The sequence below is a fragment of the Eupeodes corollae genome, chromosome 3 (assembly GCF_945859685.1).
Source record: "Eupeodes corollae chromosome 3, idEupCoro1.1, whole genome shotgun sequence".
NCBI classification, from domain to species: domain Eukaryota; kingdom Metazoa; phylum Arthropoda; class Insecta; order Diptera; family Syrphidae; genus Eupeodes; species Eupeodes corollae.
The window spans coordinates 52,662,221-52,676,634 of NC_079149.1; the positions used below are offsets into that span (position 1 = coordinate 52,662,221).

The window sequence follows — 14,414 nt, forward strand, 5'->3', positions numbered from 1 at the left end:
CCACTATACACCAAATATTCACATTACGGCAGATCTTGGAAAGAACCCAGGAGCTTCAAATCGATACCCACCATCTCTTTATCGACAGCATCTATAGGGAAGAGCTTTACCGAGCTTTACCGAGCAATGTCTAGTTTTGGCATCCCTGTCAGAATGACGATGGAGAATGCACGCTGCTCTATCAAGGTCGGAAAAGATCTTACCGATGCATTTGATGTCAAAAAAGGTTTTAGACAAGGCGATGCACTGTCATGCGACTTCTTCAACATCGTTCTGGAAAGAATTGTGCAAAACTCAACCGTCAACACTAGAGGCACAATCTTCCAAAGATCCATCCAATTACTCGGATACGCAGATGATATTGACATAATTGGAAGATCAAAGCGTGATGTCAGTGGAGCGTTTTTTTCATCAAAAAAGGACACTGAACGACGACGTCTTGGACAAAACGTCACCATGGACACCTATAACTTTGAGGTAGTTAAGGACTTTGTCTCCCTAGGCACCGCTATTAATGCAGACAACGACACCAGCGCTGAAATCAAACGAAGAATAACTCTTGCAAATCGCTGCTTCTTTGGACTTAGAAGGCAATTGAGAAGTAAAGTCCTCTCTCGAGCATGTAAAATCACCATCTATAAGACACTCATCATCCCGGTTCTCATTTATGGCGCTGAGGCCTGGACCCTGTCAAAGAAAGATGAGAGCGTCTTAGGATGCTTCGAGAGAAAAATTCTTCGGGTGAATTTTGGTCCCGTACGCATAGATGGAGAATGGAGGAGAATATATAACGACGAACTGTACGGGCTGTACAGCGACACTGACCTAGTTAGCAGAATTAAAGTCCAACGGCTTAGATGGCTAGGTCATGTAGAGCGGATGGACATCAACGCTCCAGCCCGGAAGGTCTTCGAATCCAATCCCGAGGGACGGCGCAGTAGAGGAAGACCGCGACTCAGGTGGCGCACCCAGGTGGGAGAGGACCTCAACCAACTTGGCGTGCGAAACTGGAGACAGCTAGCTAGGGACTGAGCTGGTTGGTGACGCTTGTTGGTTGAGGCCCAGGTCCACCCCGAACTGTAGCGCCACCTTAATTAAGTAACACCCCTTCTCCTTTCTCGGTCTATTTAAGGTATTTTAAACCTTTTGAGCGTGTTTCCAAAGAATACTTATGTCATATAATTTGTAGGTATAACAAATTTTAGGTTTAACAAACATATCTTAAACATAACCTGGTGAAAAAAAAACCGTCAAAACGTCAAGCTAAAAGTGTTCACTGACTATATAGACGCAATTATCTAGTTCCCATTACATCAATGAAGCTTGCTGATATGAGAGTTAGCTCAATACGAACTTGTTAGTTCATTATAAACTTAATCTTAACTTAAATTAGTTTGCCTTAAAACACAATACAAGGTTTGTGAGATTATTTTTTTGCACTACTTCTTTTTAAGCTGAACCACTGTTCGTACACAGCATGCATAGTTTTTAAACAAAAGGAGCTATTAAAACTCAATGCCTATTAAAAAAATCTATATTCATGAAATGTACAATAGTTTTATGGTTTGATTTATAGACAATACGATCGCTTTCACACCTTAGAAAAACTTATCAGTTTAATTGCACAGTTGTATAAACAGAACAAAGCTAGTTTTACATTATGAAAACCTACTCAAGATAAAATTTAACTTGTTTCATTGTCGCTAGTTATCAATATCTCAAAAAAAGGTGATATTAATTAACGAGACAATTTCTAATCAAACTTTTTTGTGTTTCAATTAGCAAGAACATTAGTTACACATTAGATTCATGGTTAATATGATAACCATTTTATTTACATAAGAAATGTTTGTATTCATAGGGTTATATTTTGTGAGTACGCATAAAGTTCAAGCGCAGAATCCTTTAGGGTTCACCGAATCCCAAGTTTAAGTTTAAAATTGGGGTAAAATGATGGATATATTTGTACAAAAAGGCAAAATAGACATTATGTTAAGGTGGTTGCATATGCTTCTTTTAAAAGGTTTTTAGTAACCTTTTTATATCAGAGATACTGTGATCATTAGGAAAGGATTTGAAGGGAAGTGTCGATGAACATGGGTCATGTATTCTTGAAAATTGGACTGGTAAAACAATATCAAACAAAAGACATTAAAAAGTTGTTTTAGTGACTTAAATGAATCAATGATGTTATTAGCACCAATGATTTGGAACGGTCTTCTTTGAATATTGTTCAAGACACTTAAGGAAGTTATGAACAATGAGAGTTATAATGTTTTGGAACCCAAGTAGACTTAATCAAGTGCTCTTTTTTAGTTTTACATTAATGTGTAATATGTTCGAAATAATCTAAATGTAAAAATATAAATAATTAGAACTGCTTTTGATTTGCCTATATTTGTTGTAATAGTAAGTAAAATTACATCAAAAATATTCTTTTTTAGATAAAATGATATTTCGCATTCAAATCTATTATTGTCTTACATTTTAATTACTTTGGTCGACAAAGTTACCTTTTTTCAGCTGCACATACAAAGGAATACTTTTGTAAAGGAAAAAGTTGTCCTAATTAGAATTTTTTCTTGTGTTTTCTATGAGATTTGGTTTTTAAAATATGCAACTTTAAAAATGCTTAAAACACATAAAAAAGGGCTTTTAAGGCTTAGTTAAAACACAATGCACTCTTCAACAATAAATTGTATGATGGCTTTGCAAATTACAGATCTTTATCTTCTAGTTAGATTTTAAACTTAGTTTTGGTGGTGATTTCTAATTATTTACGAAAAGACTTGTGTGTCTTTATTTGACTCTATATTTAAAGTTTTTAAATGGTTGATGTAAAATCTTCAACCGTTCAGCATATCATTAGGCGATATGGACGGGTAAATTGAATCTTCGGCAAGGAAAGGAAAGCGTCTTAAATAGCTAAAGAAGCAGACAATGTTGCAGAATACTTAGGGATGCCGAACTTAATGGAAGAAGTGCTCGTAAAAAGGATGGAAATGCATACGTTCGGAGGCAGCCAAACACAAAGCTCTTGCCCAAAAATGTATGTGACAATGTATTTTTATGTTTTGAAACGAAATTTAATACAAGCCGCGGAAAAGTTAAACAAAAGGCATAGTTTCCGTCTTTACCAAGACAACGATCCCAAGCAGAATTAGAATCTAGAATTAGAAATACATTTTATTCATTTATTTTCATTTTACAACTAGTTAATAACATTTTTACAATAAACAATACTTATCATCCTGTAGCTTTGAAGCTAGTGTTGAATGATACATAGCGAAATTAAAAATAAGGAGAATTAGAACATATTCAAATAAATTAAGAGGGAAAGAAATATAATTAAAAGTAAATATTCAGTTTTTATACATCAAAGTTTCTTTCTTTAACAATAATTATCAATACAATTTAGGTCAATTGTGAAAAGCCAGTCTTTAACTTTTTTTAAGAAAAGGGTTTAAATTTTGAGCAGTTCTTATAGATGTTAGTAAGTTATTAAATGACTTGGGTGCTGCGACAGTATAAAAGTTAGAGAAATGAGTTTTATGAGATTGGGAATAATGACAAGATGCATAGTATTTATGCATAGATTATATAGCTGCGAGTTCCTACTTCGAATGTTAAAATTTTGCTTGAAAAATTCTTTCAGCACTTCAAAAATATAAAGATGTCTTAAAGGTAGAATTCCCAAATCTTTGAATAAGGGCCAACAAATGTTTTTTGTTGCAAATGAATCTAATTCGATGTTCTTGAGCTATCAACAAGGGTTTTAAGTACTAGCATATGAACCACCCCAGCTAGATAAATCATATTGTATCTTAGAGTGTGCAAGCCCGTAATAAATTAAATTTGAAACTCTTTCTGAGCAGAACGGTTTTAACAGATACATTTTTCATTACTTCATCATTACTAATGAGCATCAAATTTTTTATATTGAAAATATGATCTTACCAGTTAAGATTTAAATCAATTGTACACTAAATCAATTTTGAAACAAGAATCGGAACAAGAACCAGCTGCTTGAAAATTAGGTCGACCACAATACTATGTAAGGGAAAGGTGAACTGTCTACAATTCGATCCATGAAATATACAGTTGTGTTCATAAAAATAGCAGTGCTGCTAACATTTTATTAGATTGTCATTTATTTAAAGAACGAACATTCCCACAAAAAAAAAATGAACATGTGACTTGCATTTAACGGTCTTTCGTTTTCATATTAGAGGCTTTTAGCTTGAAGTTATACTCTACTTTTCCCGGTGAACACCCATTATTTAAAACTCTCTGGATATAGAATTTTCATAAAAATAGCAGTGGTTTTGATTTTATAAATAAAAAGTGTTAAAAATGATTTTTTTTTTATTTTTCGGTAAATAAATATTTTACTATATAAAGTTTTAAGTATTTGTAACATACTAGCATATAAAAAATTAATAAATATTAGCTCAAAAATAAACAATCAGACCGAAGAAATTCGAAAACTGAGTTTGAAAAGAAAAACCTACCGAAAAAATCAAGACATCCTAGGCTGCTTAGCAAATATGGTCAGTAACCCCTTAAATGGCAAAATTATCCGAAAACGCGAGGCCCAAAAAGGGTGACTACTGAAAGAACCGACAGAAAAATTGTTCAGATAGCAAAAGAAATGGGCTTCAACTGTCTGTTAGCGTTGACACATACGTAGACGTCTTTAATAATTGAAGTTACCAGCTCGAAGTTCACGCAAGGTACCATTCTTGACGAAAAGGCATGTGGCAAAGAGAATGGAGTTTGCTAAAGAGCATAGGGATTGGGCAAAAGAGAAATGGAGGAATGTTCTGTGAAGCGATGAAAGCAAAGTCTTCCTTTTTGGGTCCAAGGATCGTCGAGAATATGTGAGAAGACCCTAAAATGCAGCATACTATCCACGGTACACAATAAAAACAGTGAAGCATGGTTAGGGAAAAATTATGATATGGGCTTGCTTTTCATATTACGGGGTCGTGTCTATTTATCTCATGGGGGTATAAGGGATGCAACCGAGTATGTGAACATTCTCGAGGAGATTATGTTTGGGTAAACCAACAAGACTATGATCCAAAGCATACGTCAAAAAAGGCAAAACCATGGTTTGCGCAGAAGAAGTTATCCGTTATGAAGTGACCCGCTCAATCCCATGACCTTAATCCCATCCCAAATTTGTGGGGGATGTTAAAACGCAGTTCATACAGCAAAACCCTAGAATTCGAAATAATTGTGGGAAGCAGTGCGTGATTCAGAAACGCAAGACCAGTCGAAAGGTGTCAGGTTTTAGTGGACTGGATCCCACGTAAATGCGAAGCATCATAAAAAACAATGGTTATGCAACAAAGTGCTAATTGTAAGCTAACATTATTTGTATACTTTCATATAAGTTATTACAATTTTTCTTACTTCTTACGTAATAGATCTAGTACTTTGTCATGCACTGCTATTTTTATGAACAGCCATATATTTAAAAAACGGTTTTTACTGTGACAAAGCTGGCGGTAAAAAATCGATAATACTTATTTTCTATTATTATGAATTAAATATTTTAGTTTGTTAGTAGAAGTTTAACGAAATATATTATAACGTCTATGTTGAAGGCCCTTTTGTTTTATTTGGAAAGCACTTCTATTTTTTTGAACACAACTGTAATATTAACTTGGAATTACGACCACTCGCTCAATCTCTATTTCTGAGTGTAATTGAAAATTGGTGGGCAAAACTTGAACGCCAAATCAACAAACATCAAACAAATACCAAAGCAGGTCTGAAAATGGCTTTTAGGGAAAATATAAATCCCGTTTATACAAAGAAGCTGTTTAGATCATTGCAAAAAAGGCTGGAGTCAAATAATGTTAAATTCTTAAAACTGTTTTTTTTTTTACTTATGTATTTAAATCTGCTTCTTGCTGAGGCGTTATTTTTGAGTTAAAACAAATTTAAGTCATTTTTTAAGGTGAAATTTGTAATAATTTGGCTGTTTTTCTTAGAAGATCCTATTAAAGATTATCTACAATATTATGAAAAAAATATTTTTCTTTCATATGGTAGCTATTTTTCTATAATATATAACTTTTGAATTTAAACATTTAAACTGAGAGGCACTGTTTGTACTCAAACTCAAAATAATCGGTTTCAATATTACTTCTTTTGTCAATATATTTCAAAAATTTCATTTTATAGCCTCAAGACTACAAATTCGTAATACTATCAAAAAATGCTTTTTTAAATGTTGTGCGCAGCCGTTTAAGCATAAATACTTAAGAGTTATTTTAAGGTTGAAGTATGGCAGCTGAAGACATACAGTTAATGAGCATTTTTGAAAAAAATAAGTAAGATTTAGTCGGATTAAAACTAAAGCCTAAACTAAAATTATTAGATTGCTAACTACATTAACTTGTTGACCAGTGATTTTAGATACAATTTTTAAGTTAAACAAATTTTACAACTGTAGTTTAGGTGAATTTTATTGAGCATTTTTTAATTTGAAAACTATTGATAATTATTTAGAGCTTTCAATGACCAGAAATTACACTTTATTGGAAATCAGATGGTTTCTGAACCTTAATCTCTCTTAAGACAGGGGACAGGTTTAGCCCACATAAGGGACTTGAAAGTAAGGCAATTTTTTAGCCTTCTAATTAATGCAACTTTATTGAAAAGTTGACTGGAAAGTAAATCAAGAAAAATAAAGTCAAGTCAACTCATGTCAAAATGACAATAGTAATATTTCTTTAAAATACAAAAAACAAATCGCGATGGATTGTAGCTTGCCTCAGGAGTGTTTTGTAGAAAATAATGATTTTGGTAGTTTTTGTACTATGAACTTCTGAATTTTAAATTCATGACACTTGAAAAACTTGCCTTGGTCAAAATGTACGTCCAAAGAATGAAGTTGACGGGTTATTTCAAATTCAATCATACCCCACATATACCAGAAATTTTTGAAAACCTTTGGATTCCCTTTTTGATATCCAAGCTGTTTTAGATCAGCTGTTCCGTAACACGTAACACGAACACCAAACAAAAATGGCTGCGTTCAATCTCGTGTTGGATAGGGTATCTTGGATAGGTGTTCAACGAGTTGAATAGCTGTATTGAGATAGCTTGCAAAAAATAAAAACAACTTTCAGCTGTTCACAAAAAGCAGAGAAACATTTAAGCTTCGAAGTCAGAACTGTTGTAAGATAAAACGTTTAAAAATAAATAGTTTAAAAAATAGATCATAATTACTTTCTAAAATTCAAAGTCAAATAGCTTCTTCATAGTCTAATATGTACAGAACATCCTCAAATACAACTTCAACTTACATTTTGTATCTTTTTGTTTATCAACAAATACAATAAGCTGAAATCAATTTCAAGTTTCTTGAAATTCAACCATTCAACCAATTGAATCAGCTGCTCTGTCAGATACCTACATACCCCAGAAATTCTTGGATACCTTTGGATTCCTTTTTTGACATCTCAGTTGTTTTCGATCAGCTGTTATTTTACACGTAAAACACTAACAAAAAGGTATCCCTATCTGTCTGAGATTGAACGCAGCCAAAGATACCAAGATACCCCATCGGTCTGAGATTGAACGAAGCTTATGAAGTTAAGTGTATTTATGTCAAAATATCAGCTGGCTATGTTTTTCATTCAATTGAAAGCTGAACTTTATAACTCTGTAATGCACAATTTAATTAACGATTTCTGTAAAAGGGTTCCTATTGCAAAAGGAATAACGAGTTTTTCTTTACAATACAAAACACAACTTATTGTAGACTTGTAACCTTTGTAAGGAGTTTGTAGACAATAATGTTTTTAGTACTTTTTGCAAGTAAAAGTTAGTCAAGTAAAGTTAAAAGTTTTAAATTAATGACTTCTGAAAATTAAACTAAACTAAACTGCCTTGATCTAATTTTACGTTAAAAATTAACTGCAAATAAAGTCCCTTATTTCGTCTGAATTTTTTCATTCCTAAAAATAATTTTGGTAAAATAAATTTGGTTGGAGATAAAATTAGTTTCTGAAACAAAAATATTTCTATTCATAACTTGTGATTTTAAGTTATTACGAGTATATCTGAACACCAAGTGCGGTTCCAGACTTTTAATATGGGGAGGGGGGTCACACACGTAGATGAGTTATTACTCACCGCTTCAAAATGTTCTTTAATGTTTTGTAAAGGAGGATCTTAACCTTACATTTACAGATTTCAATTGCCAAAGTGGCAACTTTTGTTATCAAATTATTTTAGAACACTGTTGTCTAGGTAGACATGGTCTAATTATTTGATTTGGATGACTCGTTACATATAAAAGCATTCGAAGATTCCAACAGTTTTTTAAATATACCATATTTAAAAACTAAAACAAAATAGTTTCACGCAGAAATGTAAGAAAATGTTTTGAAACGTAGCTTTTTTTCGAAAAATAAAATATACTTTCCTTTCTTGTTTCCATTTCTATTAAGCGGGTCATCCCATGTGATGGGTTCAAAAAATTTTGTTTCATAAATTGCTAGTTTAATATGTCTAGAATACGGTAGTAAAGGGATTTTTAAAATTCGAATCCGTTTTGTTGTTAAAAAAGATAAAACAAATAAAGGATTTGGTGCAAAAGGACCTCATAAAGTTATTCAGGAAATCTTTAATGAAGGTTTTGAAGGTAAGATTGATTCAAGAGCTAAACAATCTGCTTTGAAAGAGTTTCAAGAAGAAGAGGTAGGAATACTCTATGGATCAGGCATCGCCGATTGAAAGGTAAGTTGATATTTTCATAGTTAAGAGGACTTGAAACTTTAAACGAGTTTTTCTCAAAATTTTATTTTTCAAACTTTCCTCCATCGTATCGCAAAAACAGCTTGACCTATTGACTTGAAATTTTATGGGTTGGATTCAGCACATGTAAACGCATAGAATGAACTATCGACAAGCAAAAATTCCAAAAATTCGCGATTCGATTTTTTTTTCAAATGTTTCCCAAAAGTCCAAATGTTGGTATATTCATTTCATGCATTTTGGATCATAGATTAAAACGCCGTTTACTTTTTTTGTTGTAGATAACCCAATCGTGGAAGAAGTGCGAGCCCATTTTTTTGAGTTGCAGTTGTTCACACCGGTATAACTCGTGTACTTTAATATTTTGAATACAAAATTTTATATTTATGATAATATACTTAATAAAGTTGTATCTATTTACTGGTCGTAAAAAAAAATATTTTAAAATTCCTTGAATATACAGGCCGTCACATGGGGTGACCCCCTTAATGCGAAGAACGCTACAAAAATTCAAGAGGGACGATTTAATATGAAGAACTGTCGGGCTTTTTTTGACATAGTTTCTTTTCGGCTCAATTTTCGGAAGTCTATTATTACTATAGCCATCAGTCTGCTTACTCATATTTGACCTTAAAGGAGTCAGCAAAACTTACAAATTGTAGAGAAGAAACGTTTGCGTGTCACTCACAAATTACACATTTCGGTATCAATCAAATTCAAAGCTTTTACATCAATAAATATGAAACGTTTACTATGTTTTTCAATTAGCCATTAGTTTAAAAAAAAGTGTCACTTTTGCTGTTTTTGGGATATTTATATTATTGAAATTCGTGTTTAAATCTAAGTTGTAGAGCATCCAAAGCAAATTCCCTTCAAAAGTTTTTAATTTTTTAAGTTCTTTTGTATTCAACAGAAAATAAATTTTGAAAGAAATGAAATGCACGGCTGGTACGCTAGAACATGCTAATGTCTTCCAAAAAGTCTGTTTAGAAATATTTCCTATATTTTAAGATTCAAAAATGTAATTCACTTTTCTCGAAAATTATTTTAAATTTTGTCTTTAAAATATTTTTGGTAAGCACTAAATAAAGTGCTTATAGATATAAATTTTACATTTAAATTTCGTTATCGAGTTTTATAAACAAAATTATTACTTTTTTAAAAATCAAAAAAAAAGAAGACATTTTTGATCATCAAAAATCATCATCAATTTGATCATCGACAAGAGCTTGCACATAAAAGGAAGATTATTGAAATTAGTCCATTAGTTCTTGAGAAACCTTAAAAAAAAATAAAAAATATGTTTTTTTGTAAGAACATAAAATTTAGAGAAGGTTTTAAAAACATCACATATTTTTAAATTTACCATTTCTTATTTAAGGTTTTTTCTTAAGAACCTGAATGTTTGCCCTTTTTCTTAGAAACAAATTTTATGAAAATAATTTAAAGCATGACTAAATTTGTTTCAAATTCTAAATTGAGTGAAAACAAACATTTGAGTTGTTTTTGACAGTATACCCCTTTTTGGTGAATGGCGTTGAATTACCAACAAATCTTTAAATGAAATCTTTACTATACAACTTGACTGTATAAGCTTTATGGCTCATATGACCCTCCCTGGATAGTCCATTGGTCAAAAGTTGATGAATTTGTGCTGGTTTTGGAATAGGGCTGAATATCGGATGCATATTAGGATTAGTCCAGTCTTCAGTTAAAAGTAGTACTTTTAGCAACAAATTTTAAGGAAGTAAAATGCAAATTTTGTTTTCATATACAAAAAATTAATAATTCAAAATATAATGGGGGTCTAGTCTTCTAGCGCGATTTGTTTTTTTTTTTTTGTTTTTGTTATATTATACGCACACTCAAGGGGATATGAATACCCTTATGATGATTAATCACAGTGCGAGCAATAAGGAAAGGAAGATAGGATTAGAAAGGAGATACCGATGCACATTGGTTTTAAAAGTCTGCACATTGTAATGAGTGGGAAACATTGAGTCTGGTAAAGCATTCCACATTCGTCTAGTGCGACTAAATAAAGAATCTCTGTACTTTACAGTACGTCCGAAATTGGACTCAAGGGTAAACTGATGGGCATTCCTAGAAGAACGGGTATTGCGGTTGAATTGTTTGAGGAGAGGAATGCAACTGGCTTTTCATTAGAGCATTGTTTATGAAAGTAGCGATAAAATAATGACAGGCATGAAACCTTACGCAGTGCTCGAGAGATACACAAGTTTCAGTTAGACAACGGTCACCTATCATTTACGTATATATAGATTATTATAGATTTTAGGTAGATCAGAAGGGATACAAAAACTTCTTGCATCTTCGGAGAAAACCTTAACCGAACCCTTGTTTGTAATGCACATGCCTAGGACTAAAAGCTGTTTGGTCTCCTCGATGCAAGCATTGGGGGAAGGTTACGCTTTTTTGAGTGTAGACAGCATAAGTTTTCGATGCATTAAATTTTACAGGGTTTTTGATTCCCAATTGAACAATGCCTTCAAGATCACAATTTAATGAGCTTATCATACGCTGCCATTGGTAGTCCACATCGGAAGAACAAGGATGAGAATCTAAAAACCAATATGAGAAACTGACGGTACTGACAATACGAATAGTTTTGAATTAAAGAGAATATCTTCGAAAAAAAACAAACAGATTATCTCCCAGGGTGGGGGGATCATGACCCTCTTGGATCCGACATTGCTGAACACAATCTCTAAAAATTTGGCGTAGAAAAAAAAAATAATGGGTTAAATTTTAGGGACCCGTGTATCGTGTGACAATGATGCTTTTAATCCCTTGAAACAAAAATGAAAATTTAACTTTAAATCAAAAAGAAAACAAATTATTTCAATGGAACACAAAAAACTACAAACATTTGTTTTGGTAGATTAATTATAAAAAATTAAAGATTTATTTCCCAAACGAAAGCGCCAACAGTCTCACATATTGGGGAATAAATAAATTCTATTCAACATTTCTTAACAAGTTCAGGAAAAATTAAAAACAAAACGGATTTAAAAAGTTTGATTTAGTTAAAAATTGTCAACGTATAACATCCGGCTCTTTTGCAAACGCAAAATAATTAACAGTTTTGGTCCCACTGTGTCTCATTGAGTCAGCGTCTTGAATATACATTTATAATAAACTATAGAAACCTACTTCTTGAAAAGGCATTTAATTAAAAATGAAATCAGGAAAGCAAAATCGGCGTTAATTGTATTAAGTTGTTCTCATGGCCCTGAGAAACTTCAATGGTTCCAGTCTGCAGTACAACGCACCTTAATGGCTTGTATCTTTTTTAATAAATAACAACCATATGCATTTTAGTTCAGTTCAATATTTAAGTTTCTCGCATTTTCTTAATTTTAATTCTTATATTTGTGTATTTTTGCTGCAACAATAACTTTTTCCAATACCAGAAATAAGACATAAAATAAATATGCAAGTATTTATTTATGTCATGCAAGTTTTGGTCATTCAACCGGTTTTTCTTATTCTTTTGAGCTCCCCCCTTAATTATGGTTTGAATGGCGAAACCATTACAAAATACGTGTAACATGCATCAAAACAGCCCCGCTCCACCTTTGTTTGTCATTGGATTTGTGAAAAAAGTGTGCTTAATGGAATTTATTACAAAAATAATATGTTGCCAGCGTTGAAGGCCAGACTGATGGGTGGGTGGTGGAGGAGACGTTTAAAAATTGTAAGGCTTCTTAAGAACTTACCTGAAAGTGTTGCGAACAGTCTGTGCATCCAAAGAAATACTTCACATAACCGTGAATTGCCGAAAGTACCTCCAGCGGGTCAGATGATTTATCTTCGGCGGCCGCTTGAGCCGTCAAGAAATGGAAGAGTTTCCACAAACTGCAGGTGAATCCTCGCAGATCTGGCTTCGACCCTGTGCAACCAACGTAACGACTGGAGGAGTAAATTGGTGGCAACTCATTTTCCAACTGATGCACTTTGTCTTTGAAGTCCTTTCCGTCGATTTCCTGGTTATTTACAGATACATACTCCTGCAAGCGATTGACACAGGTCTGTCCAGACTGCCCGAGTGGGTTGTATCGTTGGAGGACATTGATGAGTCTTTGCAGAGCCAAAAGACGTTCGCCAGAGATTTGATTGACTCTGGGTATTTCGCTAGTCAAAATGTGACGAATGGCTTGCTCGAGATCGGCCTGGTAGGTCATGTGTTTGTTACGCTTGACCTCGTCGATGATTTTCTTGTCCTGCTCTTGCGCTTCCTTTTGCTCTTCGTCGATCAGTGTGTTCTGTTTGTCCGGGCTGGGAGTTGGAGCATCGGGTTTTTGAGTTAATTTCTTCATTTTTGCAAATTGCTCCACTGCCTCCTTGTAAGCCTTGGGGGTGTTGTTTTGATACTGCAGCGGCTCCATATTCATATTGCGATCCATTGCACACAGCCGACTGGTCTGATTCATATGGAACTGTTCGGCTAGCTTCTCGTCACTTATCTGGCGAATCTGCATCTGGGGATAACGATTGAAGTTCATGATTGTTTGGGCACCCAGACTGGAGGGCATTTCGTTAGGGACCAAGATGAGAATAACGTAAACGACCTGATGCGGAAGTTCTTGGAATACTTGGGGTGCCTCATCTTCGGTAAGGTTTGAGAAATTCGGCCAGTTGTCAGTGGGAGCGGTCTCGTTCATGACCAACTTGGAAATCTCATCCTTGATTTCCTCACGGTTTTGTGTCTCAATCGGAGTTCCGTAATTGTTTTCACTCGGCTGGTATTTGGGGCCGAAGTATCTCATCGTTGGATAGGACATAACTTCGTATTCCCGACAGATGTCATTATTCTCCTCAGCGGCACAGTCAATGGCCTGTATTTTGACTATATCCCGCCATGGCCAGCACTCTTCGGCCAGTTCTTTGTAGGTGGGCGCGAAGCGCTTGCAATGCCCACAATAAGAGTTATAGAACTCGACAAGCGAAGCATGATCCTTGTCTATGACGGAACTTTTGAAGTTCGAGTCCGTTAGAATGTTGACTTTGTCAGTGGCATTGTAGAGACCGAGATTGGAGGGAGTTTCACGCTTCATCATCGCCTCATAGCGACTTTGTGGGACTCCCGAGTGACTAAGCGGAACAAATGCACACACTACAAAGGCTAAAACTGACAAATTTACTAAATGCTCTCTCATATTGCTTAATTAATTATTTTGGCTTTGAGTCACTGGAAGACGAAACATTTCACGGTACAAGGCGCGTTTTTAGAATAAACTTTCGAACGACACGAATACAGTTGTGGTTAAGAACTGAGGAGCAGAAATAATTGGTAGCTAACTTTTATGAATTTTCAAAGCTGAGGCTGAGATGAGAATCTAGTGGCAAAAACAAATTTATGGAAAATAACTTTTGTGACTTTGCGTAAGGTGGTTGGTCGGGGTTCGATTGTGTTGGTGGTTTTTCTCTTTATTTTTCGTATACTTTTCTTAACTTCGTTTCGCTGACGTTTTTAAATGAAGTTCGACGGTGACAGCTGACAGTTGCACAGCTGTGAAGAATGAACGCATCCAGAGAAAAAACTCTTAACAGGGATGGCAAAATGCAGATTGTTGGAATCTGTGTGGATCGTATTTAAGTTTTATGAAAGTGGA

At 34.1% G+C, this 14,414-nt stretch overlaps 1 protein-coding gene across 1 annotated transcript in view; it reads right to left on the reverse strand.

Moving 5' to 3' along the window:
• LOC129949381 (sulfhydryl oxidase 1) overlaps nt 1–14,205 on the reverse strand; it is a 28,376-nt gene extending 14,171 nt beyond the window's left edge. The window contains exon 1 of the mRNA XM_056060810.1: nt 12,519–14,205. Coding sequence (XP_055916785.1) covers nt 12,519–13,958 — 1,440 coding nt within the window. The 5' untranslated portion in view covers nt 13,959–14,205. The remainder of the gene's footprint in view (nt 1–12,518) is intronic.
• Between the last annotated feature and the right edge of the window lie 209 nt (nt 14,206–14,414).